Source organism: Lepidochelys kempii, chromosome 11 (genome assembly GCF_965140285.1).
Source record: "Lepidochelys kempii isolate rLepKem1 chromosome 11, rLepKem1.hap1, whole genome shotgun sequence".
Classification (NCBI taxonomy): domain Eukaryota; kingdom Metazoa; phylum Chordata; order Testudines; family Cheloniidae; genus Lepidochelys; species Lepidochelys kempii.
Genome location: NC_136390.1, coordinates 38,213,953 through 38,241,426, shown reverse-complemented (window position 1 = coordinate 38,241,426; position 27,474 = coordinate 38,213,953). Strand labels below are relative to the sequence as shown.

At 42.6% G+C, this 27,474-nt stretch overlaps 1 protein-coding gene across 3 annotated transcripts in view; it reads right to left on the bottom strand.

Annotated features, from left to right (window-relative positions):
- Positions 1 to 27,474, bottom strand: part of CERS6 (ceramide synthase 6) — a 222,198-nt gene that overhangs the window by 148,721 nt on the left and 46,003 nt on the right. For all 3 annotated transcript variants that reach the window (XM_078847955.1, XM_073305738.2, XM_073305739.2), the window contains exon 2: positions 1,909 to 2,014. In XM_078847955.1, coding sequence (XP_078704081.1) covers positions 1,909 to 2,014 — 106 coding nt within the window. The remainder of the gene's footprint in view (positions 1 to 1,908; positions 2,015 to 27,474) is intronic.

Sequence of the window (27,474 nt, the reverse complement as noted above, 5' to 3'; positions counted from 1 at the left end):
ATAAACTCCTAAAATTCCATGGATTAATAAACCTGAAACAAAATCCCCACCAGGTTGAAATTTGTTATCTGAGTCCCCAGAGAAGGGAACAAGGGAGAAAAGGGTATTTTTTCTCTAAAGCTTAATTTTAACCAGTTCAGAGATTTGTTTTCCTTTTTTAAAAAGTAATTTGGAGTCGAGACCCATAGGGCTTATTCAGGCACAGCATTCACTGTAGCCAATGAGAGTTTTGCCTGGGTACGACTGTAGCATCTGGCATGTAGCAAAAATGACCAACTTGCTGGCGGTGGTTTATAAGTGTGGCTGGCCAAACAGCACTACCAGGATGGGGGGAGGGCCTGGAAATCAGCCCCCTGCTCTGTACAGTCATGGCACTAAGCCAGACATCACACAACTTGTGGTTCACACCACAACCACTGGACTAGTGAGCATGAAAATGATGCTCCAGCACCTGCCAGAGGTTCATCAGCCAGTTCCTTGCCACAGTGTAAGTATCTACATTCCTTTGCAGCTCTAAGAGGGCTTCCCATTCTCCATTATATTCTCGCTGGAGCTAGTTCTACGCACCAGCTAACATAACTCAGCAGGAATTAGACTAAATCTTAACACAGAAGTCCTGTATTTTTCTACAGGATCTCTGAGTCTATTATCCTAAGACACCTTCCCTTCCCCCCTGAATCCGAGAGACAGTAGATGTAGTGGGCCTTTCAGACAGGCAGGTGTATCTGATCCAGCCTCTGCAAGTATGCTGCCAAAATGAACCAATGCAATGGTGAGCATGGTACCTACGCTTATTAGAAGGGTAGACTACCAAACCAAGAAGCTCAGCTCCCCTGATGCAAGACACGTAGGCAGGAGACCAGCACCTAGAGCTCTCCTGGCATATTTCATCCTCTTCAACACCCCCTCTGGTAACTTTAACCCTGACAAAATGGCCTGTATGAAATCATGATTTTGTTCTTTGTGAAAGACGTCTGCAAAGCCACAGGCCAGCTGAGATGTAGTGCTGTGTCCAGCTGCATGTTGGTGTTAATGTAAAATGGGAAGAATGACTAAAAGCATAGGAAAGCTTCCTCTCGTGATATCTGTCCAAAGTGGGCATATGCAAAGATCTTTAGATGAGGATAACGACACCTGATCATCACCGCATTCTCACTGCCTAGCCTAATCAGGAGGTGCAGACAGTGCCAGGAACTGCTGGGATAATCTGTAAACATTTTACCAACAAAAACCACAAACATGGAAACCCACAGGCCTTATCTGAAGGGCAAGAAAAAATAGCTGTATAAAGGGCAAAAATGAATTTAGGGCTTCCCTATCGTTTTGTTGTATCCTTCAGAATTCCACAACTTCCAAAAATTCATTGTTAAAAATTATTTTCCTAGCTTTTTCGGATGCGAAGAATAGCCATCACAATACAAATAGACATCAGCCAACCAATAGCACCCCATCCTTCCCAATTCACCCGAGAGGTGTGAAACCCAAATCCAAATCTGGAACATTGACATGCTAACATTACTGATAAAGACTAACATTTTCCCCTCTTTGTCCAAACCCCTCTGCCCTCCTGCCACAAAAAAAATTAAAATACAAAAATGAATGTTAATATAAGCAGCCACATGATACCTATGGAGTATTTTCTATTACAGTTTCCCAGGTTAAATGTGCAGCTTGGTATGTTACTGTCATATTCTAACATGTATGCCAAGAAGGGCTTGGCCAAGTTGCAAAGCTAGCATGGGTAATAGAATCTTTACATTTGCATTTTCTGCTTTTAACTGTGAAATCTTTAACTGTGAAATCTTAATAGTTCTTTGGCTTGACTTGAAATTATCTTACTATACGCGGATCAATGTTAAAGCATCATATCACCTTTTATAAAACAAACATGTTAGGTAAATACTGTACCTTTGTAATTGCAGTGAAAACTTTTTCCAGAATAGCATTAGGTTGGGCTTTCTGTGGTCCATTGGCCTGGACTTTAAGACCTAAGGCACAGGGTTTAGCTATAAACCTACAACAAAACAAAGACGAAAGAAAATCAAATGAGATTCTTCAACTATTTATTGCTGGATCTGTTATCAGTGACATGCCATAAATGTTAAAACATTAAAAAGAAGACATGGTCCCTGTCCTGAAATTTCTACAGTGTCAGATAACTGCAATACACAGAATAGTTCAAATGCAAGTATGTACAGGTGTGCATCAATAGAAGAAAACATCACAGAATAAGAACGTTTTAAGGGGGGGATTTGAAGAAGGAAGGGTAACACCATCGAGTACGTGAAATGGGGAGCTGTTCAAAGCACTAGCGGGAGGAATGAAAAAAAGACCAGAACTAAGAGTGGGAGAAGGATCATCGGAAAAGAAGAGCACACGGAAAGAGCAGAGCACCATGAGGAGACTACTGTGTGCAACAGGCATGCAAAACATAATATTTTCTCCCCCGCCTTATTGCCTCATTAATTAACTAGTCCCCAGGTTAGCTATGAACACAGAATTGCTTTTGTGCCCTGGATAGTCAGACACAGCTTTTATCGTCTGACAGCCTCAGACTTGCTTGACCAACACAACTCAGTAAATACCTACATAATCTACAAACATAAACGATTTAATCTAACTCAAAATGGCTTGGGGCCACTTCCTTGACAGTTTCCAATAGAAAAAGTATATCCTAAAAAAATCTTCTGCCAATGCATGGATCTTAGGCACAAATCCACAAAAGGTAAAACCTGGCCTGGCCTTAGGGAAAACAGCACCCTGGATACCCTTTCTTTTAGTTTTTGAAAAGCAGCGTGGGACACAGGGCACGAGGACCAGCTCCTGGCCTGGAGCCTGGCTGGGCTGCACAGGGAGGAGTTTCGGAGTCTGGGGGCTCCCCTGGACATAGAGCCCTCTGACCACCTACCAGCAGGAGAGAAGGTGCGCAGCCACCATCTGTGCCTGTGGGAATGGGGGGGGCCTTGGGGCTGGCCCACTATCTCCGCAGGGGCAAGCCCTGCTGCCTGGACCTCCCTGCCAGGCTGGCAGCTCTGGGCGGCATTGCCCTCCCCCCACACCCGCCCGGCTGGCCAGTGTTCCAGTCCTGGGCTTGCCCACACTCACCCCTGACGTAACTGTTGACAGCCCAGGACCACCAACTTCTGGCAGTCGTACAGCACCCACCTGACCATGTGCCCACCAGTAAAACCAATCAATAATTCTGCATAGCTTATAAATAGTTACTTTTACATAAAACCCATTTTGCATAATATAAAGATTAGCTATGGAGCTCCATAGCTAAGGAATAGGAACACTCCTTGTATTTACGATAAATTGTTCATATTAATGAGTTCCATTAATGGAGTTTCCCCTTGTACATTAAATACAATGTAGCTCATTGTTAGCTTGCCCATACATGAATTGTATGAAGATCAACTATACCTTGTGATATTACATGGCTCAAAGTTCATCTCCTCCTCCAAGCTCAAGTCCAACTGTTAACATGCTCAGAACGACTACAATTATATATACTTTATGATGAGTGCTGCATTTCACCCAATAACATTCTTGAAAATAAAGAGGAAAATATTCCTATAGTTTTTCCATTGCTCACACAAGGCTGTTTTAAGTTATCTGGCTAAAATCCAGGCAATGAAAAATGTATCTCCATGCAAAAAACTATGGTTCAAATGTAAATCACAGATCTTAGATTGTAAACTCTCCCTTAGATTGTAAACTTTTTGGAGCTGGGATCATTTGTTTGTTTTGCGTTTATACTGCACCTAGCACACCTGGGGCCTGGTCCATGACTGGGGCGCCTATGCATTACAGTGATACAAATAATAAATAATTGAGGTGAGAGTTGTATTCCACTGCCCCTCATCAAAACCATCCAGTTCCCCAAGCTTCTAGGTACTTTGTGCTTGAATATACTGAATGATTCTCAGTTTCCCTTTAAAGACTTTTCATAATATCCTAAAAATTCAACAAAGTAACAAAAAACAGCACACTAAGTAGATAAGAAAAAGCTCTGTGCTTATGCCCCTGAATATGATTGCAGCTTCTCATGAGCAAATGTGGAATTCTTATCAATATTTAAACACCATGCTAAGACTGTTTTGAGCAAAAATTGTGTTTTCCTAAAGAGAACATAGATGATGCAAAATAAATCTCATTGCATTGATCACAGCAATGATGTTGGTTAAAGAAAACTGATTGGTTTCAGATTCTAGTTCAACCTTTAACAAGTTCACAAGTTTACAGCACGTGCCTCCTTTAATTTTTTTTTTTTAAGTAAATAGACAGTGAGTCAGAAGAAATATGCATTCAAAATAGGTTGTTTCCATTTACAGTTTCATGGTGCTCTGAGGAACAGTTCTGTCACAAAAAATTCATATTTCATCCTGCAACATTTGCGTCTGAAAGCAAATGCTAGAGCCTGAAGTCATTTTTGGTAAGTATTCATGGACTGAAAAGAAACCCGTACTGTGATTACTTAATTTCCATATTTTATCATTTGACTTGCATTTTCTCTTATAGTTATTAGTTTGGATAAAATCTGCATCAGTTGTAGGAATCATGTTCTAATCATATTGTCAACAGCTACAATATTAGTTCAATAGCTAATATGTCAATGACGTATTTAAACTACATGTAGCCTTGTTCTCCTGGTTGATGCTACAGTCACTGACAATACGATCTGACGATATGATTAGAACATGATTCAAGCGAGCTGTAGCTCATGCTCACATAAATTTGTTAGTCTCTAAGGTGCCACAAATACTCCTTTTCTTTTTCCTCATTTCTTTGTTGTTCTATCACTGTTGTCCCCATTTCCCTATTGTTTGTCTGTATAATCTCTGTCTGGTTCTGTGAGTGTTTCTGTCTGCTGTATAATTAATTTTGCTGGGTGTAAACTAATTAAGGTGGTGGGATATAATTGGTTAAATAATCATGTTACAATATGTTAGGACTGGTTAGTTAAATTTCAGTAAAATGATTGGTTAAGGTATAGCTAAGCTGAACTCAAGTTTTACTATATAGTCTGCAGTCAATCAGGAAGTGTGTGGGGGGTGGGGGGAAAATGGGAACAGGGAATGAGGGTGGGGAAATTGGAATCATGTCCTGCTAAGGGCAGGAATGGGAACAGGGCCACAGGTAAGGCTCTGTGGTGTCAGAGCTGGGAAGGGGGACACTAAGGAAGGAAACTGGAATCATGCTTGCTGGAAGTTCACCCCAATAAACATCGAATTGTTTGCACCTTTGGACTTCGGGTATTGTTGCTCTCTGTTCATGCGAGAAGGACCAGGGAAGTAAGTAGGTGAAGGAATAAGCCCCCTAAAAGTGAGCACCGTACACTTCATATTCTGTGTTGCAACTAAAATGAATATATTTGAAAATGTATAAAACATCCAAAAATATTTAAATAAATGGTATTCTATTATTAACAGTACGATTAATCACGATTAATTTTTTTAAATCACTTGACAGCCCTAGTTAAAACCAACAGACAGCTAATGCAGAATACAGAGCACTTGCCTAATAGAGAAACTCCATCGAGAAACGCTACTTAGCAGATGTGCACCCAGATTCTGGATGAGCCTAATTTCCCAAATGGTTTTAAGGTGCAGTCCAAGTAAAGAGTCTTGCAGTATTCAAGCTCAAGGTGACAAAGGAAAGGGGAAAAAAGGTTTCATTCTCTAGCCAGACACAGATGGAATAACAGCAGTGCTGACTACCACTTATCTGATCAGCTAAATGCAGTTGAGGATATAACAAAACTCATGTGGATATTTATTTCAGAAACTTCATTTCCCACCTCTAATATATGTTTTTAAAGCTTCTGTAGACATCCTCTTATTTCTTGCTAAAGATGCTACTTTTCTGAGAGGCTGAGAATCTTAGCATCTGAATTCAGAAATTATTCTAAAAACCATTTAAAATTAAAGAAATTCTTTTGATTGCCCTAAGAGAAGGCACAAAACCAAAGGGAAAATCAATCAGCATCCAAGCTAATTTTATAAAACCTTCAAAAGAGGCATCATTTATAAATAGAGACAAAATAGAGAAGGACTGTGGGTGGAATAAAAATAAAAAGACAGACAACTTTTTCACTGGTCAGGCTCACAAAGGAACCCACTCTGAGCCTTAATTGCTGATGGCAGCATCCAGAGACATGAAACTAAGTACAAATAAAAATAAGATAATTTCAAAGGCAGATTTTCTAAACATTTGAAAAGTTATTTTTTCCCTTCACTAAAGTCTCTTGGTTGATTATAAGTGCCAAAGCTGGCTTTTGACTACCTACCTCTCACGTGAGAGAAGAAATGACATTGTTCTGAGATAATGTAAATCAGATGGCAAAGTATTACACTGCAGAGAGTATATGACCCCAAAATGTGTTCAATTTGTAAGAGTCAAAAGCTGGCTAAAATAGCCCGAGGGAGTAAAACTTTACAAGATGTAACTGCAGCAAGTGTCATGCTGATACGATCTTCACTGAACTCTCTGTGAGCCACTTGCAAGTACAATTTTAAGATGACAGCCTTGCTAATTAATATGCTGGGGAAAAATATAGTAAAGGGCAAGCAGAGTATTAGCCTAAAAGTAAAAAAAGAGGAGACTAAAATTCAGTTACATCCACTGTCCAAGACCGATATATGCTCTAGATCAGGAAATTTTCTTTAATCTTTAAAAATAAGGGACTGAAGTAAAGGGGAAAAATACATTTCTACTGTGCTTATTACAGCCACAAAAGAAACAGGAACTAAATTAGGAATAAGAAAAGGAGTACTTGTGGCACCTTAGAGACTAACCAATTTATCTGAGCATGAGCATTCATGAGCTACAGCTCACTTCATCGGATGCATACTGTGGAAACTGCAGAAGACATTATATACACAGAGACCCTGAAACAATACCTCCTCCCACCTGAGAGTGGGGTGGGAGGAGGTATTGTTTCAGGGTCTCTGTGTATATAATGTCTTCTGCAGTTTCCACAGTATGCATCCGATGAAGTGAGCTGTAGCTCACGAAAGCTCATGCTCAAATAAATTGGTTAGTCTCTAAGGTGCCACAAGTACTCCTTTTCTTTTTGCGAATACAGACTAACACGGCTGTTACTCTGAAACCTGTCTAAATTAGGAATGTGTTCAGCCCCCATTACTGCAGCGTCTGAGTGCCTGACAAACTTTCATAACTTCCTTAGCAAATACGTAATTTCTATAGACTATTGGTTTCATGCCTTTTAAATTCTATAGAAAGTTTCCACAAAGGACGGCAAGACATTCTGGGAAGTTGTACAGTGTACACAGTTTGTTGCTGTCTAAATCACTCAAGGCATAGTTTGCTATTTGGCTGCTACGGAAGCATGTACGGTGAAAAGTGAGTTTGTTAAAGCTTAACATTTCATGATTGTCTCTATCCTGGCATGCCCTCGTTTTTATTCCCCTGCTCTTGAGAAAGTTAAAGCATGTTTATGAAATTCAATAATAGATTATTAATCAAAAATTGGGGACTAAATTCATGTATTAAAAATGGTAATATGAAGGGATTTGTGCAAATCTAACAGTAGTGTTTTGCATTGCATTTTTAAATATTTCATACAACAATCCACATGTGTGCAGGAAGAGCTGGGTGAATAATGGATTTTTTTATAAAAATACTTGAATAGGCTTTGGGACACAGAGTGAAAGAAAGAATCATTCTACGGTCATGTGGTTAGGGTTAGGGTCCTATAGCAACGAGTATTTAAATTATTACAAAGTAAAACAGCCTCAATAGAGAGATTAAGAAACAGCAATGCCATAAGCCCCTAGAAGTGGGGGAGCCTCCAGCGCCCAAATCATGGTCCTGCCCTCGCTCCACCTCTTCCTGCTGAGGCCCCACCCCCGCTCGCTCCTCTCCCCCCACTCGTTGCTCACCCTTAAGGCAGGTAAAAAGTAAGAGGGCATATCCCTTCCACGTTTTAAAATGATGGAGCCATGGCCCCCTTCCCCCGCAGTCCAGCACTGCTGTTAAGAAAGCCCTAACTGAGAATAACCTACAACCTAGTGGTTGGGGCACTCCAAGTTCAAATCTCTGCACAACACGAAGAGGAGTGGGAAACTGAACACAGGTCTCATACATCCAAGTGAGTGCCCTAACTATCGGGCTAAATGTCACAAGGTAGGCAGTATTGTCTCCTCCTTCTCCAGGCATTTTGTGACTCTAACCAATACAAAAAAAAAATTGGTTGAAATCTATTTGGCAAATTCATGAATAGCTTTGAATCAACCGAAACTGTGTTTTTCAACAAATACACTATTCATCCAAAAATTTTCACCCACCTGTGTGTGCACATGTAACTCATGTGCATTTGGAGCATCTAGTGAAATTTAAGAGATTTTTTTACTGCAGTGTTTTTCTACGCAAAAAAAGTCAAGGAATTCACACTGTACCTCTCTCACTTTTGCCTCCATTGCAGTATTATGCCCTGTTTTCCAAGGTTAAAATGTTTATAAAGTTTAATCAGTGGTGTCCTAAATTTGTGTGGTCAGCTATCTTTGGAAAAAGAAAAAAAAAAAGAAGCTTTATCAGTGATCTGCATGTCATCACTATGTTCTTTGTGATAAAACTTTAACCTGTATGTTTAAACCAAACTTCAGAGTTCAAGCTTAAAAATTCTAATGCCAGTATGAAATGCCAGTGTTTTCCCAAATGAATGTATTCTGCTATGTCACCATTCAGTGAAGGCGATTCTGCCACTTTACAATTGCTGTGCGGCACCTTCCTCCATAAGTACAGTAAAACCTCAGAGTTATGAACACCAGAGTTATGAACTACCGTTCAACCACGCACCTCGTTGGGAACCAGAAGTATGCAATCAGGCAGCAGAGACCAAAAAACCCAAATACTGTCCAGTACAATACTGTGTTAAACGTAAACTACTAAAAAAAAGGGAAAGTTTTAAAAAAGATTTGACAAGGTAAGGAAACTGTTTCTGTGCTTCTTTCATTTAAATTAAGATGGCTAAAAGCAGCATTTTTCTTCTGCACAGTAAAGTTTCAAAGCTATATTAAGTCAATGTTCAGTTGTAAACTTTTGAAAGAACCACCATAACATTTTGTTCAGAGTTACGAACAACCTCCATTCCCGAGGTGTTTGTATCTCTGAGGTTCTACTATAATACCAATAAGTCAGTGGGACTACTCAGAGTCAGGTAGAATGCACTGCGAATAAGACATCAGAATCTAGCCCACTCACTCCCTTCTTTTAATCCTGTGAGTCCAAGGTAATTGCAAGCCAAATTCTCAATTCAATTAATGTCAGTGAAGTTGCACTAGGGTAAATGAAAGAAGAATTTGGCCCACTATGTACCAAATTAAGCCTCAGACCAGAATGGAGGTGAAACCATGTTTAAACCAAGTCCGGACCACAAATTCTAACTTTGTTTTAAAAAGCAGTCTGGCTCAGTCACAGTAGCCAGCCAAACTGTTTTTACTATCAGTTCGGATAATGCAGACCTGAGCTCAGTGTACAGTGTCTGAATGGGCAGCACTCAGCCTCTGCATTCCAAAATTATTTTGCATTCAGTTTAAATATGTCAAGTATTTTACAGATACCGTATAATGCCTAAAGGCGGCCCCAGCTTGCACTTTGACTCCTAGGTAGGTGACATCTCACAGCTATTTACCATAGTACCAAAAAAGCTTTACAGAATGCAGGAAATAGAAAGTACATAAAGTGACTTTGAATAGGTCACATACTCCTAACGAAACAGCAACATTAGCATCTACTGTACACTGAACCCAGTTCTGTTCTTATACACACCCGGAATACCTGCAGCAAAATTAGACTCTTCACTAGATTGTGAACATGGGGAAATATTTCCCCAGAAGAAAATAAACAGAATTGCATTTGATTAACTTCATTTTTCAATAACTCTCTCTTATTTTTGATCTCCTTCTTGCACTTTAAAATTGCTGAGCTAGAGGAATGAAGTTTTGGTTTTGAGAAGGGGAGAAAGAAGTAGAAGGAAAGAGGGAAGCGATTTCTCTCTCTTCTTTATCCTTGTTCATTGCTGCTCTGGAAGGAGCGAAATAAATATCACTTTCCCTTCACAGACTGTAACAACCACAATGCTTGTCAACAGACAGCAACCCTGCCGTCTGTACTCTGGCAAAGCTCCCCCTGAATTCACTGAAAGCTTTGCCTGAATAAAAATTGGAGAATTGGACCCTTAAATAACAGATGCCATAACCACATTTTGTATTTTGAAAGCTGCTTTTCCACACTCTTATGATTACAGTGCATGTCACGATGATAAACATCCCTCCTGGTGAGCTGGAGAGATATCTCTAAAAAGTTATTCTGCAGAAATATGAATGGACCAGTTCCTTTGCTGATGTAAACTGGTATAGCTGCACTAACTTGTCTACACCACTGAGAATCTCACCCAATGTCACTGCACAAAGAACAAGGTTTTGTTTTTAAAAGCAAACAGGTATGCCTCACCATAAGGATATGATTGGTTTATGTGAATCTCTCTCATTTCCTTCTACTGGCTAACAGTGATCCTTATGAGTTGCTCTAACCCCTCTTCTCTTAGTGCCACTAATCGCCACAAATTACATGATTTGAATCCCAGGGTTAACTAGAAATGTTCATATTGACCTGCATAATCCTTTGATACTGATGTTCATTAGCAGTAGCGAAATCTATATTTAGCAAATAATTTTATATAATCAAATGAGGGAAGGCATGGGGAAAAAATATCCTGACTCTGCCAGTATGATTCTCTGTAACGTATTAAAGTACAGATTCATCTGTTGATGGGGCTTAAAGGTTGTCAAATAAAATGAATCTGACTTTATGGAGCACTTGTTCTTCCAATGCCTGTACATAATACCCATAAAACTTCCGTTACAAAATGTGACTTGTGGCAGAGAGAGATTTTATTGTGGGATCACAAAAATTAAGATCCTATCTTGCAGTACAACTTCCATTTCAGACCTTCCAAGAGCTATAAATGATTTCACCACCTGACAATCTACTCATCTTTAAACAATTTAGCAAATATGGGGTTATTGATTAGACTGTTTATGCAATTCACCTCGGTCGGAGCCCTGCATAAAACAAATACTATGTATTGTTAATTGCTCTGCAGTACATACAATTCATCTGCTGCCATGAGAGGTCCAATTATGCCAGTAATTTCATTCAACAAAGATATATTTTAATGGGATTTTCAGGTACTGTAACACTTTCCTCTAACTTTCTGTAGGCGGGACACATGGCCAGTTTTCACCTACAGATCTTCCATTTGACTCCATATATGGTTTTTCCCTGTACTTGCAACTAGTGGATTCCCAGATGGTACAAGGTACAACTCTTCCAAACCACATTTAGGGCAAATGTACTGCCTAACTACCCAACTCTATTGTTAGACAGCACGTCAGGTTGGCGTCTTTCAATTCAAAACTCACACACCAAAGCGTCTCTTTAATTAAACTGAATGTAAAGCGTCCTATTGTTGTACTTATGGTTCTATATTGTTCTTGTTGAAAAACATATCCAAGTTCCATAAGATTAGTATTTCTTAAAAAAAAAAAAGGGATGTGACAGAAGAGAAGGAAGAAAAAAGTGCTCAAAACCAGGACAAAGAGCTGGGCATATTTCTTGGGTTTCTCTAGTTACAATAAGGAAATGAGGAATTCCTTCATTATCAAATTTATGCACTTTAAAATGTGAGTGGCACACTGTAAAGCTCTCCTGTAGCAGCTTGATATAGTGCTTCTACAATTAAAAAAAAAAATCCGTAGCCACCTGTGGTCACTGTTCTGTACACCTTGGCCTTTTTTGAGTTTATCAGCAACAGTGAAGACAGAGGTTAGATCCTCCTACTCCTAAGGTATTAAAAAATGATCTCGGACTTTTTTAGCAGTATAGGGTCTATGACAACTATACTGTTTGCATTCTGTCCAGTAGAAGGCAGTGGTACAATATTGCACAGCTCTGTTAGTGTAATGTACATTATATAAACATTTTATTCAAAAAATTCACATAGTTTATATAAATGTGGAATGAAGTAATTTGAAAAATAAAACAACTTTAAAAGAAACTGACAATATTACAGGTTTCAGAGTAGCAGCCATGTTAGTCTGTATCCGCAAGAAGAAAAGGAGGACTTGTGGCACCTTAGAGACTAACAAATTTATTTGAGCATAAGCTTTCGTGAGCTACAGCTCACTTCATCAGATGCATGCAGTGGAAAATACAGTGGGAAGATTTTATATACACAGAGAACATGAAACAATGGGTGTTACGGTACACACTGTAACGAGAGTGATCAGGTAAGGTGAGCTATTACCAGCACAAGAGAGAGAGGAATGAAAAAAACAAAAAACCCTTTTGTAGTGATAATCAAGGTGGGCCATTTCCAGCAGTTGACAAGAACGTGTGAGGAACAGTGGGGGTGGGGGGGAATAAACATGGGGAAATAGTTTTACTTTGTGTCATGACACGGCAACTCCCAGTCTTTATTCAAGCCTAATGTAATGGTGTCCAGTTTGCAAATTAATTCCAATTCAGCAGTCTCTCGTTGGAGACTGTTTACTCCATAGTTAAAATGGAGAAAGGATGGTCGCAACTTTCCTATGTAAAAATCTTGGGGTTGGGGTCTTTGTAACAGACTCCAACGAGAGACTGCTGAATTGGAATTAATTTGCAAACTGGACACCATTACATTAGGCTTGAATAAAGACTGGGAGTGGATGTGTCATTACACAAAGTAAAACTATCCCCTCCGCCCCCCACTGTTCCTCAGACGTTCTTGTCAACTGCTGGAAATGGCCCACCTTGATTATCACTACAAAAGGTTTTGTCCTCCTCCCCCGCTGGTAATAGCTCAGCTTACCCGATAACTCTCGTTACAGTGTGTACCGTAACACCCATTGTTTCATGTTCTCTGTGTATATAAAATCTTCCCACTGTATTTTCCACTGCATGCATCCGATGAAGTGAGCTGTAGCTCACAAAAGCTTTTGCTCAAATAAATTTGTTAGTCTCTAAGGTGCCACAAGTACTCCTTTTCTTTTTGACAATATTAGTTGACCAACTGTACATGTTATCCAGTTTACAGCAAGGGGTTTTCTTTAAACAACACAAAATTATTGTTAATTACTCGACTCATCTGGAAGGTTATACCTTTTTCACTGTACATGTCCGGCTCATACCCTCATCCATTTAACCAGAAATCTATGGTTTTTATTCTATGGCACAAGACACCAACCCCAAGATTTTTACATAGGAAAGTTGTGACCATCCTTTCTCCATTTTAACTATGGAGTAAACCAAAGACATGCAGGACATTAAGAAAGAGTCCCAAAAATGAAGGAGCAACCAACTTCTTTTTCAGCCTGAGATATGAGATGGAAAGTCTACTGTAAATTAATTAGCGCATTATTTTTCAGTGCCCAAAGACAACACAGTAGCTATTGTTTAGCTCTCCTGTATTTCCAGCCACAGACTGCAACAAAAACCATCCACTGAATTAGTGTTCAATTAATGTTACAATGGGTTTGGTACCAGATTATACATGTAAAAAAATCTAATCCCATATTAGACTCTTAACACATGAAAAATCATCTTAAATATATAAAATGTTAATCCTGTGTTTATCATTAGTAAGTCTACCATAAGAGTCACACTCATAATGCAGAAGTCTCAACGGAGAGAGATAAACAGACCCAGGAAAACAGCAATAATTGGCAGCATATACATTTGGATTTTTTTTAAAACAGACTGCTCCTAAAAAAATGATAAAACCATAATTCCATTTACAGACAATATGCTTTGAGTGTTGCTCCGTATGGCAGGAAGGTTTCTGAATGTTGTTCAATTTTTAATTTAAACCTTTCAATTTAACTAGACTGAGACAAGTGACCTATCTGCTCTGTGACCTTGAGACATCTCCCAGGAGCTCAGAGATGTGAATTATTTTCAGTTTCTGACCTATTCGTTTGATTTCTTAGTCTCACATGAACTTTTTTCATCTCTCCTTCCTGTCTTGCTAAAGTAATGACACTTTTTTTTGTCTAGCTATACTGCATTTCAGTGGCTAACACTTCATTCCTCTAATAAAAGTATCTTCCCATAAAACACAGCCCTACTATATCAATACTGGGTAACACTCTCTTTTACCCCATATGTGTTAAACACAGAGGGCTTGATTCTCCCATCAGTTACACCAGCTTTACAGCAGTTACACCAGCATCAGCAAGAAGACAATCAGACCCAGTACATTGCTGAGGTTTTTATGAAATGCATTTTTTGAACACAGTTGGAACCACTGCATCTTGACTATCTCCTACTAATAAGGGACTCCTTGCTCCTCGTTATGGGCCAAATCCTCTCAGCAGAGCCCACAGCCTGAAAAACAGTCTTGTGCTGCCAGGGAAATGCCTGAGCCCAACCTGAAGTAGCCAGCATGGAATCACTCCAAGGCTGCTACTGCAGGCTTCGGGCAGGAACAGGAACCCAGCCTACTGCTCCCCCAATGCAGAGTTTGGGGCCAGTGAATCCATGCTATGCATAAATACACGGGGCATGGCCCAGGTTTGCAGCATGCACTGCTTATTAAGTCCCCAAGCACACTGAGAACATGATATTTCCATGGTGGTTGGGCCTTCTACACCCTTAGAAAAGGCCAGTGGATTTTGCATTCTGCAGATGCATTAGGAGAATTTGTTTGAGTCTTCCCCGAAATGCATCGACCTCCTCCGCTGTGTAGTGAACGGTGGCTAATAAAAGGACCAAAGACCAGCAAGGACCAAACAAACACCAAAGTCACAAGCCCTTAACACTCAGCACTATGGGAGTAACTCTACTGGTGATTAGCAAGTTAAAAGGCTGCAAAAGGTGCTAAGGCCAACCAATAAAGGAAGACCTAACACAAATTAAGCCACTGTATTACAACTAAACAACCCTGTGTAAAATGGACCCTTTGTTAAACCTCTGATTATTTTCTATACAGGGTTTGTTTTCCTGAAGAGTAAGGAGAAAAAAAGTACATATGGGAAAGCAGCACCCCTCTCTACTGCTATTTTGAAAAGACATATTGTCCTTTCCAGAGATGGATCAGAACAGATTTTCTCTCCTCACTTGTATTCAGCTCTTTAAAGGGCAGACTGCTTTCAGGGATATGTAATTGATGATATTCTGACTTGTCAGGATGTTTTGTTTTATAAAACAATCTGTTCCATGCAACTAACAAGGGCACATCTATCTAAATTACTCTAGCTTCCCAGATAAGCCAAGAGCAGAGGCGGCTTGTTTCTGAACAGATATTTAGGATTGGAAGTTTTTCTGAAAGATCTGCTCTAGGAATTATTTTGAGGAAGTTCTATGGCCTGTGCTACACAGGGGGTCAGACTAGATCAGGGGTCCCCAATGCGTTGCCCATTTTTGTGCACCTGCAGGACACCCCGCCACCAAAATGCCGCCGAGAAGCGTTGCCGTTTCTCGGCGGCATTTCGGCAGCGGCACTCCTTCCCGCTGCCGCTTTTCGGCGGCGGGATGTCAGCTGCCCGCCACAGTCTTCTGGGAATAGCAATATGCTATTCCCACAAGAAAGGTTGGGGACCACTGGACTAGATGATCACAATGGTCCCTTCTGGCCTTGGAACCTATGAAAGATACCTACGACCTACACAGCGATTTTTTTTTTGTAGCCGACACATTTAATTCAATAGGTCCCAATTTGAAAATGTTTCAAAACGTGTGGTTTTGTTGTTTTTTTTTTAAAATGTGAACAATGAAACAGACCCATTCATCAGGACACTTCATGAAACAAAAACTTAGCAGTAACGTTAAGTCCACTGACTTCATTGGAGTTGTGCCTGCTTATCCAGTTTTAAAGCTGGTGCATGTCTTAATACTCTCTACTTTGGTATAAACATCAGGTAGTACCTGTACCCCACTGTAGCTCAGGTGCGAGCCCTAGCCTGGTTAACTCAACCTTCACCACTCAGAGAGATATGCTGCGTTCCTTGCAGTTTACTATGCGTATTGGCGAGCAAGATGCAACTTTTGCATGCGATATTTAGAAACCATGGGTCTGTCTGTCTACTCGGAACAAACAATAAGGATCCCAGCACACAATTCACACAGCACAATTCACAATTGCCCCCATGTTCTTATGCAGAATGCAGTATGTCCATCACATGACTGGTGCTGACTTGCGGGACGTCCTGCCCACCCCAGGAATGGCACTACTTCAGTGAGGCATGAAGTGATTCCTGCATACACACATTTTGGGAAGGGTTTTGAGATCCTTCAGAACGAAGAAGTTAAGGGACACATCCTTTCTCTACCGCCATGGATTCTGAGGGCCCTACCTGTGGCAAACCCAAGGATGTCCTGCTGCGCAGAGGGGGAAAAATCCAGAGATGAACAGAACAAAGATGTACTCCCCACAGTGAATGCCAACCACTCTCCCATTTGGGGGCAGGACATGGAGTTAGAGATGGGGGCTCTGGGGAGTGGGAGTAATCAGCAGCTCCAATGGCGACTGCAATCCTGCGAATGTAGCTGTGGCAGTGGACAAGCTCAGCTGCCACTCTGCCAGGGAAAAGGATTCCTCTATCCATCTACAGTTGTACCCAGCACACAGCCTGGTTACTTAGGTTCTGCACTGGGCTTTGGATTTGGAACTAACAATTTAGATATTGTGTTTTAGGTTTTCATATTTGGAAAACGTACATCCTTTTCTCTGAAATTAGGTCTCCCTAAGGTTCTTACCAAGACTTCTGGAGAGCAAAATTTGTTTGGACTTTGAATGGACAAGCTTGCATCAAATGGCAGGTATCTTACATAAGTTTCCCAAGCCAGTTACTCCACTGCACCCCAACAACGTCTTCACCGCACATCCTTCCATTCAAATGCAAGCTGAACACTGTGCTATTACTCCATATATACTGTATAAAGTACAGGGACAAAGCATAAGCATCTCGAGCAAAATGCATCTTAGTGTCTTTGTTTGAGGAGTGATGTTTCCTCCCTCCTTGGTCACGGTTATGATAAAGCATGTGTGCTTCAACAGGGAACAGCGGAGTCCTTCTCCACGAGCACTTATACTAGGGCTGATGGAAAAACAACAATTCCATTTTACAAAATATTTGCAGGTTTTGAAATTTGTTTTCATTCTACATAGGAACAAAAACTAGGTCTTTCAAAACATGAAATATGAGAGCAAGACTCATTTCTCTCTCCCGTTCTCACCAGAAATGCTATCCTGAACCTCAAAACCGTTCCCGACAACACTTCATTGAAATTGATGCATTTCCACAGAACATTCCAATTTTGACTAAATGGGATTTTCCAGTGGAAAAGTGTTCCATCAGAAAATTTCTGACCAGTTCTAACTTATGCCTCTGCTTATAAAGGCTGGTGGGGGGAGGAGGGAGAGGATATATTTTGTGGGAGTCCTCTCAAAATATTGATAGTACAGCACATTCCTGAAAGTGTTTCACCTAAGGGTGAGACCCTCAAGGGGGGCAAAAAATCCCTTGTTAGTAAATGGGAGTTTCTCCCGAAAAGAAGGAAAGTAGAAGTAGGCGCAATATAACCCACATGCACAGTAATTAGCACCTGCAATGAAAAAGCTGAACTGTTAGAATTTCAGAGGCTCATTCCCTACATGAAGGTTTGCACTATCAAGGAGATCTGAGGCAGTGTGCCGCACAAACATTAGTTTCTTTTCTGTTGTTAATAAAAGCTCAATTTTGTAAGCTGTAGGAAGGGAAAATATGCTCATCTAAAGTTCTGATGCAAAACTGGCATGATTAATTAAACACAAAAATTTACAAGGAACTAACGATCATTGGACACATTGCCCCAGAAGCTTGTCAGGGTACAGATCATTGTATTGATAGAAGCATGGAGTCCACTGATACTTGCTTGCAAATAATGGTCTGATTCTACTTCTACTCTAATAAGAAAGAAAGCCCCCTTCTAAAAGATTCCAGAGAAAATCCCTTCAGAACACCAGACCCCCTCCCACAACAGCAGCTCCTTGCAGTAGTTTCTCACCTTCCTCTGTGATGTCATGGCACTTTTTTGCATTTCACAATAAAGTTTTCAGCACTGTAATTTTTGTAATTCCACATGCAGATGCCATCAAGAGATGTGTCAGCTGGATTTCAGTGGATGGGCTCAATTTAGTGAGGAGCCAGTCAAGTGGGATGAGTTCTTTATTTGATTTTGATATAGTTTTGGTGGTACAAGGGAGAAAATCCCATGACAGACTGGCAATTCTCCCACAAGTTCTGCTCAGACAGACTCATAGAAACCTTCACAAACAAGGTCAGCATCCAGACTACTGCACTGGGCAGCACAGCATGGGGAGGAGGTGACTAGTCCTCTGTGGAGAAAGAAGTGGTTCGGGACTATTTAGAAAAGCTGGACAAGCACAAGTCCATGGGGCAGGATGCGCTGCATCTGAGAGTGCTAAAGGAGTTGGCAGATGTGATTGCAGAGCCATTGGCCATTATCTTCGAAAACTCATGGCGATCGGGGGAGGTCCTGGACGACTGGAAAAAGGCTCATGTAGTGCCCATCTTCAAAAAAGGGAAGGAGGAGGATCCTGGGAACTACAGGCCAGTCAGCCTCACCTCAGTCCCTGGAAAAATCGTGGAGCAGGTCCTCAAGGAATCAATTCTGAAGCACTTAGAGGAGAGGAAAGTGATCAGGAACTGTCAGCATGGCTTCACCAAGGGCAAGTCATGCCTGACTAATCTAATTGCCTTCTATGACAAGATAACTGGCTCTGTGGATGAGGGGAAAGCAGTGGACGTGTTGTTCCTTGACTTTAGCAAAGCTTTTGACACGGTCTCCCACACTATTCTTGCCAGCAAGTTAAAGTAGTATGGGCTGGATGAATGGACTATAAAGGTAGATAGAAAGCTGGCTAGATTGTTGGGCTCAACGGGTAGCGAACAATGGCTCCATGTCTAGTTGGTCACCGGTATCAAGTGGAGTGCCCCAAGGGTCGGTCCTCGGGCCGGTTTTGTTCAATATCTTCATTAATGATCTGGAGGATGGTGTGGATTGCACCCTCAGAAAGTTTGCAGATGACAGTAAACTGGGAAGAGAGGTAGATACGCTGGAGGGTAGGGATAGGATACAGAGGGACCTAGACAAATTAGAGGATTGGGCCAAAAGAAATCTGATGAGGTTCAACAAGGACAAGTGCAGAGTCCTGCACTTAGGACAGAAGAATCCCATGTCCGCTACAGACTAGGGACCGAATAGCTAGGCAGCAGTTCTGCAGAAAAGGACCTAGGGGTTACAGTGGACGAGAAGCTGGATATGAGTCAATAGTGTGCCCTTGTTGCCAAGAAGGCCAACGGCATTTTGGGATGTATAAGTAGGGGCATTGCCAGCAGACCAAGGGATGTGATCGTTCCCCTCTATTAGACATTGGTGAGGCCTCATCTGGAGTACTCTGTCCAGTTTTGGGCCCCACACTACAAGAAGGATGTGGAAAAATTGGAAAGAGTCCAGCAGAGGGCAACAAAAATGATTAGGGGACTGGAACACATGACTTATGAGGAGAGCCTGAGAGAACTGGGATTGTTTAGTCTGCAGAAGAGAAGAATGAGGGAGGATTTGATAGCTGCTTTCAACCACCTGAAAGGGGGTTCCAAACATAGAATCATAGAATCATAGAATCATAGAATATCAGGGTTGGAAGGGACCCCAGAAGGTCATCTAGTCCAACCCCCTGCTCGAAGCAGGACCAATTCCCAGTTAAATCATCCCAACCAGGGCTTTGTCAAGCCTGAAAATTGTGGGGATCTAGACTATTCAGGATGGATCTAGACTATTCTCAGTGGTAGCAGATGACAGAACGAGGAGTAATGGTCTCAAGTTGCAGTGGGGGAGGTTTAGGTTGGATATTAGGAAAAACTTTTTCATTAGGAGGGTGGTGAAATACTGGAATGCGTTACCTAGGGAGGTGGTGGAATCTCCTTCCTTAGAAGTTTTTAAGGGCAGGCTTGACAAAGCACTGGCTGGGATGATTTAGTTGGGAATTGGTCCTGCTTTGAGCAGGGGGTTGGACTAGATGACCTCCTGGGGTCCCTATCAACCCTGATATTCTATGATTCTAAGGAAAACTTCAGTTAAAATGCAAGCACTATTTCTGTTCAGTGTGTCCTGATGAAAATTTTTCTGGGCAGAACTTAAAGCTTTCCAAAATAGCAATAGAACACTCACCATGGAGCAGGAGATATTTAGCAGGACTGATCTCTATATCTGTTGTCACCACTCTCTGCCAGTGTCACTCCTTCATGGTAAGGACATGGAATGCACTTTTGCTTCAAAAATTCTTCGTTTTTCCTGCTTTTGCAGTAAAACTGAGCCAGTTACTTTTACCTCCAAAAGGCGAACTTAGATGCCACGGACAGATGCAGAGCTCTGGAAAATATTTTGCTTGTTTTTTGAATAGTGGCATCTGTGCATCAGCCATCTTCTTGCAGGAGCAAACTTTCCATCATGGTCTTTTGCCTAATGCCAGTTTTGCAGTACTTGCCATGCTAGAATTGGAGTTGCTGGTATGCCAGATGCAAAGCCAGCATTTGCTGCTGCAATGATTCATCCTCTCTGTACATCACTTCCGTACACTTGCACTGAAGAAGATTTGCATCCTCATTATATGCAGTGTGATTTACTTTCTTTTCACTGCACAGGTAATAACTCCCACTAATGCTAAAGGAATTACACAAGCACATTAAAAGGGAGAATATTTTCCTTGCTTTGGAGGTGGCTTAGCCTGAAGGCCCTGGAATAGTTCTAATTACTGGAATAAATGGCATTATCATCAAATATATCTGTATCCAAACTTTTAACAGATAACGACTCACTATCACAAAGGCTTTCTACAGAAGCCCAGTAAACAAATGCAGAATTACCAGAGTGCAGTGTCTGCACAAATAAATGAAAGCATCTCCAGATTAGTGCACTAAGTGGCGCATTTGGCCTCCTGTCCATTTCAATAGGCCTTGGATCAGGCCTCAAAGCAGAAATCCTCCTCTTGGATATTCTACACCAGGGGTCTCAAACTCAATTTACCTTAGGGCCAGTGCCAGTCCTCAAATCCTCCCAGTGGGCCAATAATGTCACTCATGCAGCCCAAAACTCTGCCCCTCCCAAACTCCGCCCGCCACCTGCCTAGCGCTCTGGGAGGGAGTTTGGGTGGGGGAGGAGGTCTGGGGTGCAGGCTCTGGGATGGAGTTTGGGTGCTGGGTGCAGGCTCTGGGCTAGGGTAGAGGGTGGAGGTGCAGGAGGAGCGGGTGGGGTTGCAGCTCTGGGAGGGAGGAGGGGTGCAGGTTCTGGGAGGGAGTTTCGGGGCAGAAGCGGGTGTGTGGGAAGGGGGAGAGGGGTGCAGGCTCTAGGAGGGGGTCAGGTAGGGTGACCAGATGTCCCGATTTTATAGGTCTTTTTCTTATAAAGGCTCCTATTACCCCTTACCCCATCCCGATTTTTCACACTTGCTGTCTGATCACCATAGGGTCAGAGGGTGCAGCGCCTACCTGGGGCTCCAAGGCGGGGTGGCCCAGGGGGCCTCTAACCACTGCTGCCCCCAGGCACCGCCCTGAAGCTTTCCATTGGCCACCGGGGTGCTCGGGGCGGGGGCAGCATGCGGAGGCACAGCCCCACCCCGGGCTGCAGGGTGGGGTCAGCAGACACATGGAGTGAGCAGGCAGACACCGCTCAGCTCCACTGCTCTCCCGGGGCCCCGGGCCATTGTAAATTGCCTGTGGGAGGGGAACGCCTGGGGGTGGGAGGTGGAGCCAAGGGAGAGACCTGGCCCCAAAACTGCTGGAGCCCTGCAGGCCACGTTGGGGAGGTTCATGAGCCACAGATGGCCCGTGGGCCGGGAGTTTGAGACCTCTGTGCTATACAGTACTCTCAACGAAGCCAGTAGCAGCACGGGGCTGAAGGCAGCGGCCCCCTGCCCCGAAGCCAGGAGCAGCACAGGGTTAAAGCCAGCGCCGCCCCCTCCCCTTGCCAGGAGTGGCGCGGGGCTAAAGCTGGCAGCCCCCCCACCCCAGCCGGGAGTGGCATGGGTCTAAAGGCAGTGGCCCCACACCCCAGGCGAAAGCAGTGCAGGGCTGATACCAACACCCCCAAAGCTGGCAGCGGTGTGGGGCTGAAGCTGGCAAACTCCTCCCCCCCTTGCCAGGAGCAGCAGGGGAGCTGAAGCTGGGAGCAGCACTGGGAACCCCCATACACCTGTACACAGCCCCTAGCTACTCCCTGCCTGCACCCTGAGCGGTTTTCAAACTTTTTGAACCGAGTCCCCCCACTGAGTTATATTTTTTGGTTGCATCCCCCCCACAGCCCAAACTAGAGTTGCCAATTTTCTAACTGCATAAAACCGAACACCCTAGCCCCACCCCCTGCCATGCCCCTTCCCTGAGGCCCCGCCCACCACTCACTACATTCTCCCTCCCTTGGTGGCTCGCTCTCCCCCACCCTCACTCACTTTCACTGGTCTGGGGCTGGGGCAGGAGCTCCAGGCTGTCTTCCTGTCCTGTCCTGACACGGCGTTACATGCGTGCCAAAAGCAGCCAGCATGTCTGGCGTTAGTAGGCCGGGTGGGAAGGGGGGAAATGGAGGAGGCGCCGCACGTGCTGCTCTTGCCCGCAGGCAATGCCCCCCCTAGCTTCTGCTGGCCGGAAGCCAACCAATGGGAGTGCAGAGCCGGTGCTCAGGGTGGAGGCAGCGCACGGAGCCCTGTGGCTCCTCTGCCTAGGAACAGGACCTGCTGGCAGCTTCCGGGGCGTAGCACAATGCCCAAGGACAGGTAGGGACTAGCCTGCCTTAGTGCCACAACACTGCAGTGCTGACCGGAGCTGCCAGGGTCCCTTTTCAACCGGGTGTTACAGTTGAAAACACGGACACCTGGTCACCCTAGCCCAGACAGACTGGATGGCCTCCTCAGTGAGTAAGGGGGTGGAGGTGGCGTTCCTTCCCTGGACCCCTCTGTACGGAGCTGGCTTGAGCCCCACCAGCTCTTGCCCCCCCTCAAACAGAAGTAAAACTATACCTATGCCCAAGGGTTCCCCCTCAGTCCGGAGCCCCAAGTTACCTGCCCCCGCTGTGTGCTGGCATTTTTATAGCATGTTGAGGGGGGTCTCAGCAAGGAAAAGTTTGAGAACCCCTGCTGTAGGGGATATCCTCAAGGCTTAGGGAAAACAGAAGGCTCCCTCTGTGCTGCCCTGGAGGGAGCCCCCAAGGAACAGTGTTTTGTAGCATCCAAGGATTGTGCAGTCTCCCTGTGCCCTGCTCTCTGCTGCATCGGAGAACTTTATAGTCCATGCTTGCAGCCTCTGTGATTTTCCCCTCACTCTGCAAGAATGGACTTAAAAGTTCTCAGTGCATTGCTGCACAGTGCAGGGCACGGAGAGACTGCACAACAAAAGGGGGATTCAAGGTTGGGGTGGGGAGCAGTCACATTATGGCCAATGAGTCCATTTCAGTGTAGATCAACTGATCAAATATCTCACCACATATCTTGGGGAGTGGGGGGAGAGGGAATCCTATAGCAGAGGTGATCTGCACGCTGGAGAAGGGAGCATTCTGTTTTCTCCAAGGCTGGTGCATGTCCCCTGCACAAAGCTGTTAATTGCACAAGAGCTCAGGATTTGGCTCTAAAACAGAATGCCTCACCAGTTGTGGTCATGAACATTCCTATGACACCGTTTTTTTCCCCTCCAAGTGTATGGGTCTCAGCCTCATGTTGTGGCCAAATTCCAAACTGGACAATTACTTCAGCCTGTCTAATTTCTCCCTGCAGTTATATTGGATACAGTCTTCACTTCTAGTCCTAAACTGTTGTGGTGTTCATGTGCACTGTGAAACAGTTGTCCCGTTTCGTGCCTGAGCTGCCTGCATTTCAGCTGTGAATGAACCATTCCCGAGTAGCTTGTGTAACAGCACAAGACCCTTTTCCTACAAACACTTATGCTTTGAGTAACTTTATGGAGGGGGACTACTAACATGTATAAAAAGTTACTTATATAGATTCACTGTTTACATTTGCAAGATCAAACCCTCAGCTTTTAAAAGGCTTTGGGATCTTTTAGGATGAAAAGCAAAGCACTTTATAAATATGGTGTTTTGTCCTGACAAAACTGTCACTGTTAAGTGCCTTTCACACTTTGGATGCTATATATGGTAAGTGAAAAATGTTTTCATTAGAGATCAATTTTTAGGGAATAAAACTTGGTCACAGAATTTGCTTAGGGGTAAAATGTGACCTACAAGTTCCTCAGTCTGGGAGTATAAGTTTCAGAGGGGAAAAAAGTCTTTACCTTTATTAAAAGTCTCTGAATGATACGTAGAATAAGAGGAGATTCAATAGATACAGCATTTGCAGCCTCACCCGTTTATGTGACAAAGACAAACATGCAATTTTAAGTCAACCAACCACAGTAGGTTTTTCTGTGAGCTGCTCACCCAGCTGTGGTGTTGAAAAAACTGTCAATGTTGCAAAGCTCTTGCTTTGGGGAAGTCATCGATTTTTCAGGATCAGTGAACAGTTTAATACAACAAGACTGATCTATGCTGCTTTACTATTGTAGGTCTGGTTGTTAGTACTGGGCTGCTGGCATTTTTTAAAAGAAAATTTAAGATGTGTGTGAATAGGTGCCTTTCATGTCTTCCTCTGAAAGTAGGTTTGAAAAAGATGACATTCTGAGAAAAATCTAATTTTCAAGGTACACTCAAACCATTGAAAAAATATTTCCATTGACAACAACTGAAATGTGCAGATAGGGAAAGAAAGAAAAATGGTGCTTGAGAATCTAGCAGAGTTTGATTTAAGGATACAGTATTTATTTTTTATATTCTGACATGACGTTGACAATTTATGTTTTTAATTATTATAAAGCTTTAACTTTTTGAATCTTAACATCTGTCATTAAATAATTGTTTTCTTTATGCTCCTACTGTCTGACCTCTCCATAAATTTCCCATAATGAGAAAATTTAAACTGATAAAAATAAAAGAAATGCTTAAAAATAAACATCAATATTATCCATCAAAATAAAAACAGAAAAATCAAATTCTCCCACAACTATCTAAAACCAAGTCCCCACACCATGTAGAGTCAAAAATCTCACCCCCTTCCTGAGATTTCTCTCTGTAAGCAAAAACATTAACAGTAACAAAAGTTTAGCTCCAACTTTCTCCTCAGGCATTGGAGATGCTCCTAGGATTTTTTTCTCAACCCCCAACCAAGATCCTCTCTATTCAAAGAGCCACGAACTGAGTCCCACCTCCCTTATATCCATGTGTGATAGGAAGCCCACTGCCTCAGTGAGTCAACAGAGCCCACGTAACCTTTTCCCTGCAGAATCAAACACCTGTTTACGAGATGGAGTTGATTCAGATTCCTGTCACCATCAATTTTGAGGAATGTTAGTGTATAGGAAATTGGGTGGTACCCCTTTTAATACTGTGTGTCCTCCAGTGGGCTTCTCTGTCTTCTAGGTTTCAGAAGCCACCAGTAGCGCATCAGTATTTATATGTCATATAGTTAGCAAACACAGCTATTTGGACCCTACTATGCCCATGTAGTTTCTTCATATTATGCTTCTTGTGTAAAGAGCAGAAGACACAACAGAAATCAATGCAAATCACTGCAGGAACTTTGCAAAGAGATATAAGAAAAAACAAGAAGGCAGTGTAGGCCTATATCTACTTCAAGAGTGCCCATTTTTGTCATGTCTGCTGTTATTTTTTTCCACATCTTTCTCTTTCCTAGTACAGGAGAGAGGGCACTGTTTGCAGGTGTTGGGAAAAGCAGGAGTCAATCTGATTTACTCGTAAATATTAATGGTCACAGTGTAGTAATGCAGGCTCAAAACTATGCTGGAGTGTTCAAGCTGGATGGAGACTCCTAAAAAAATTTACCTAAACTTTTCATACTATTTGGTAATGAACCAGAAAACCTTTAGACCCCTATACCCTCGCCCCACCCTATCCTCCAAGCACTGCAGAGGGGAGCACAACTGCAGGGAAGGCTATGGTATTCCTCTGTTTAGCCATCTTACTTCCCCTCCAGAGTTGTGCAGACAGCGGGGTCTGTTTGCAAAAAAAGAAGTCAGACGCACAAAAAAGCCTATTTACCTCTGACAACTACGCCCACAATATAGAGAACTCTGGCAAGATTGCCCTGTGTGCTGACTCCCTCCCACCCCCATCTCCATCTCTCAGAAGGGTAATTGAGTGAATCCATGGGACAGCCACTCTCCCATCTCTCAGAAGGGTAACTGAGCGAATCCATGGGACAGCCACCCTCCCATCTCTCAGAAGGGTAACTGAGCGAATCCATGGGACAGCCACTCACCAGAAATATTAGGAAAGCTGTATCTGTATTCTTTAGGAGGTGGAAAAAGTAGATACAGGGAGCTCATTAAAGCGTTTGAGGCAAATGAAGAATTGAGACAGACCCAGAAATAGAGGTCATGAACTTAAACCAACAACTGGCTGGGCACAAATGGAGCTGAGAGAGAATTATTTTCCCGCAGAGATTACTAAGGGAGGCACGATAAAAGAGTGTGTTGTTTGTTGCTTTATTAAATGTGTAAGAAAAGCGTGTTCTGTATTAAGAAGATAGAGGTGATATGGGGCAAGACACCCATCTTTGGCGTTAACAGCCATATGCTGGCCTAGTACATGCAATCACATCTTTCTCTAGGGGCTAGACCCAACAGCTCCACTATATTGCCCGATACCCAGCTAAGGGAGTCCTCCTTTGTACTACTGCCATCCCTGTCCCTATTTGATGCATAATCACAACAAATGCTTCCTTCTCTTTGAGTGTTTAGTCTCCTCTTTTCTATCCAGTATCTTTTTGGCTACTGTATTTACTGCTATGCATAGGAACTGATTTATCTATAAAGTTAAACCCTTTAACAGAGCCAAGAGAAAGCAAATCACAAAGGTGAGAAACTAAAGTGTGTGATTTGAAGTCTATCGAATTAGAGCCGGTAAAGTCAAACACGGGTAAAAATATGTTTTAAACAACAAACCTTTTAGCACGGATGGACTTTTTTTGCCCCAGACAGGTGTCATTTCATCATTAGAATTTTGTAACCTCATGGTGATTTTACTCCAGATTTAGACCAGAAAAAACAACCTTCCAGCAAATCCATCTCAAGTTTCACCCTGTGCCTAAGTTCATCTTGGCACAGGAATTTGGGGGTCCAGCTCTAAGTTTATGAATACTCATGCATTGCAGACATTACCAGTGAAGCTCAGAGTTTGCATGCCTTGCTTCTGTGTCTAATTCAAGGAGTTTCCCTAGTAAATGGGAACATAAACCTTCTCTATACTATTAAATAGAAAATAAACTACAGTTGCCTGGGCCCCAAGTTTTACATAGCTATTTAAAAATGTATCTATAAGCTTTTAAAAATAGATCTATAAACGCTTATTATT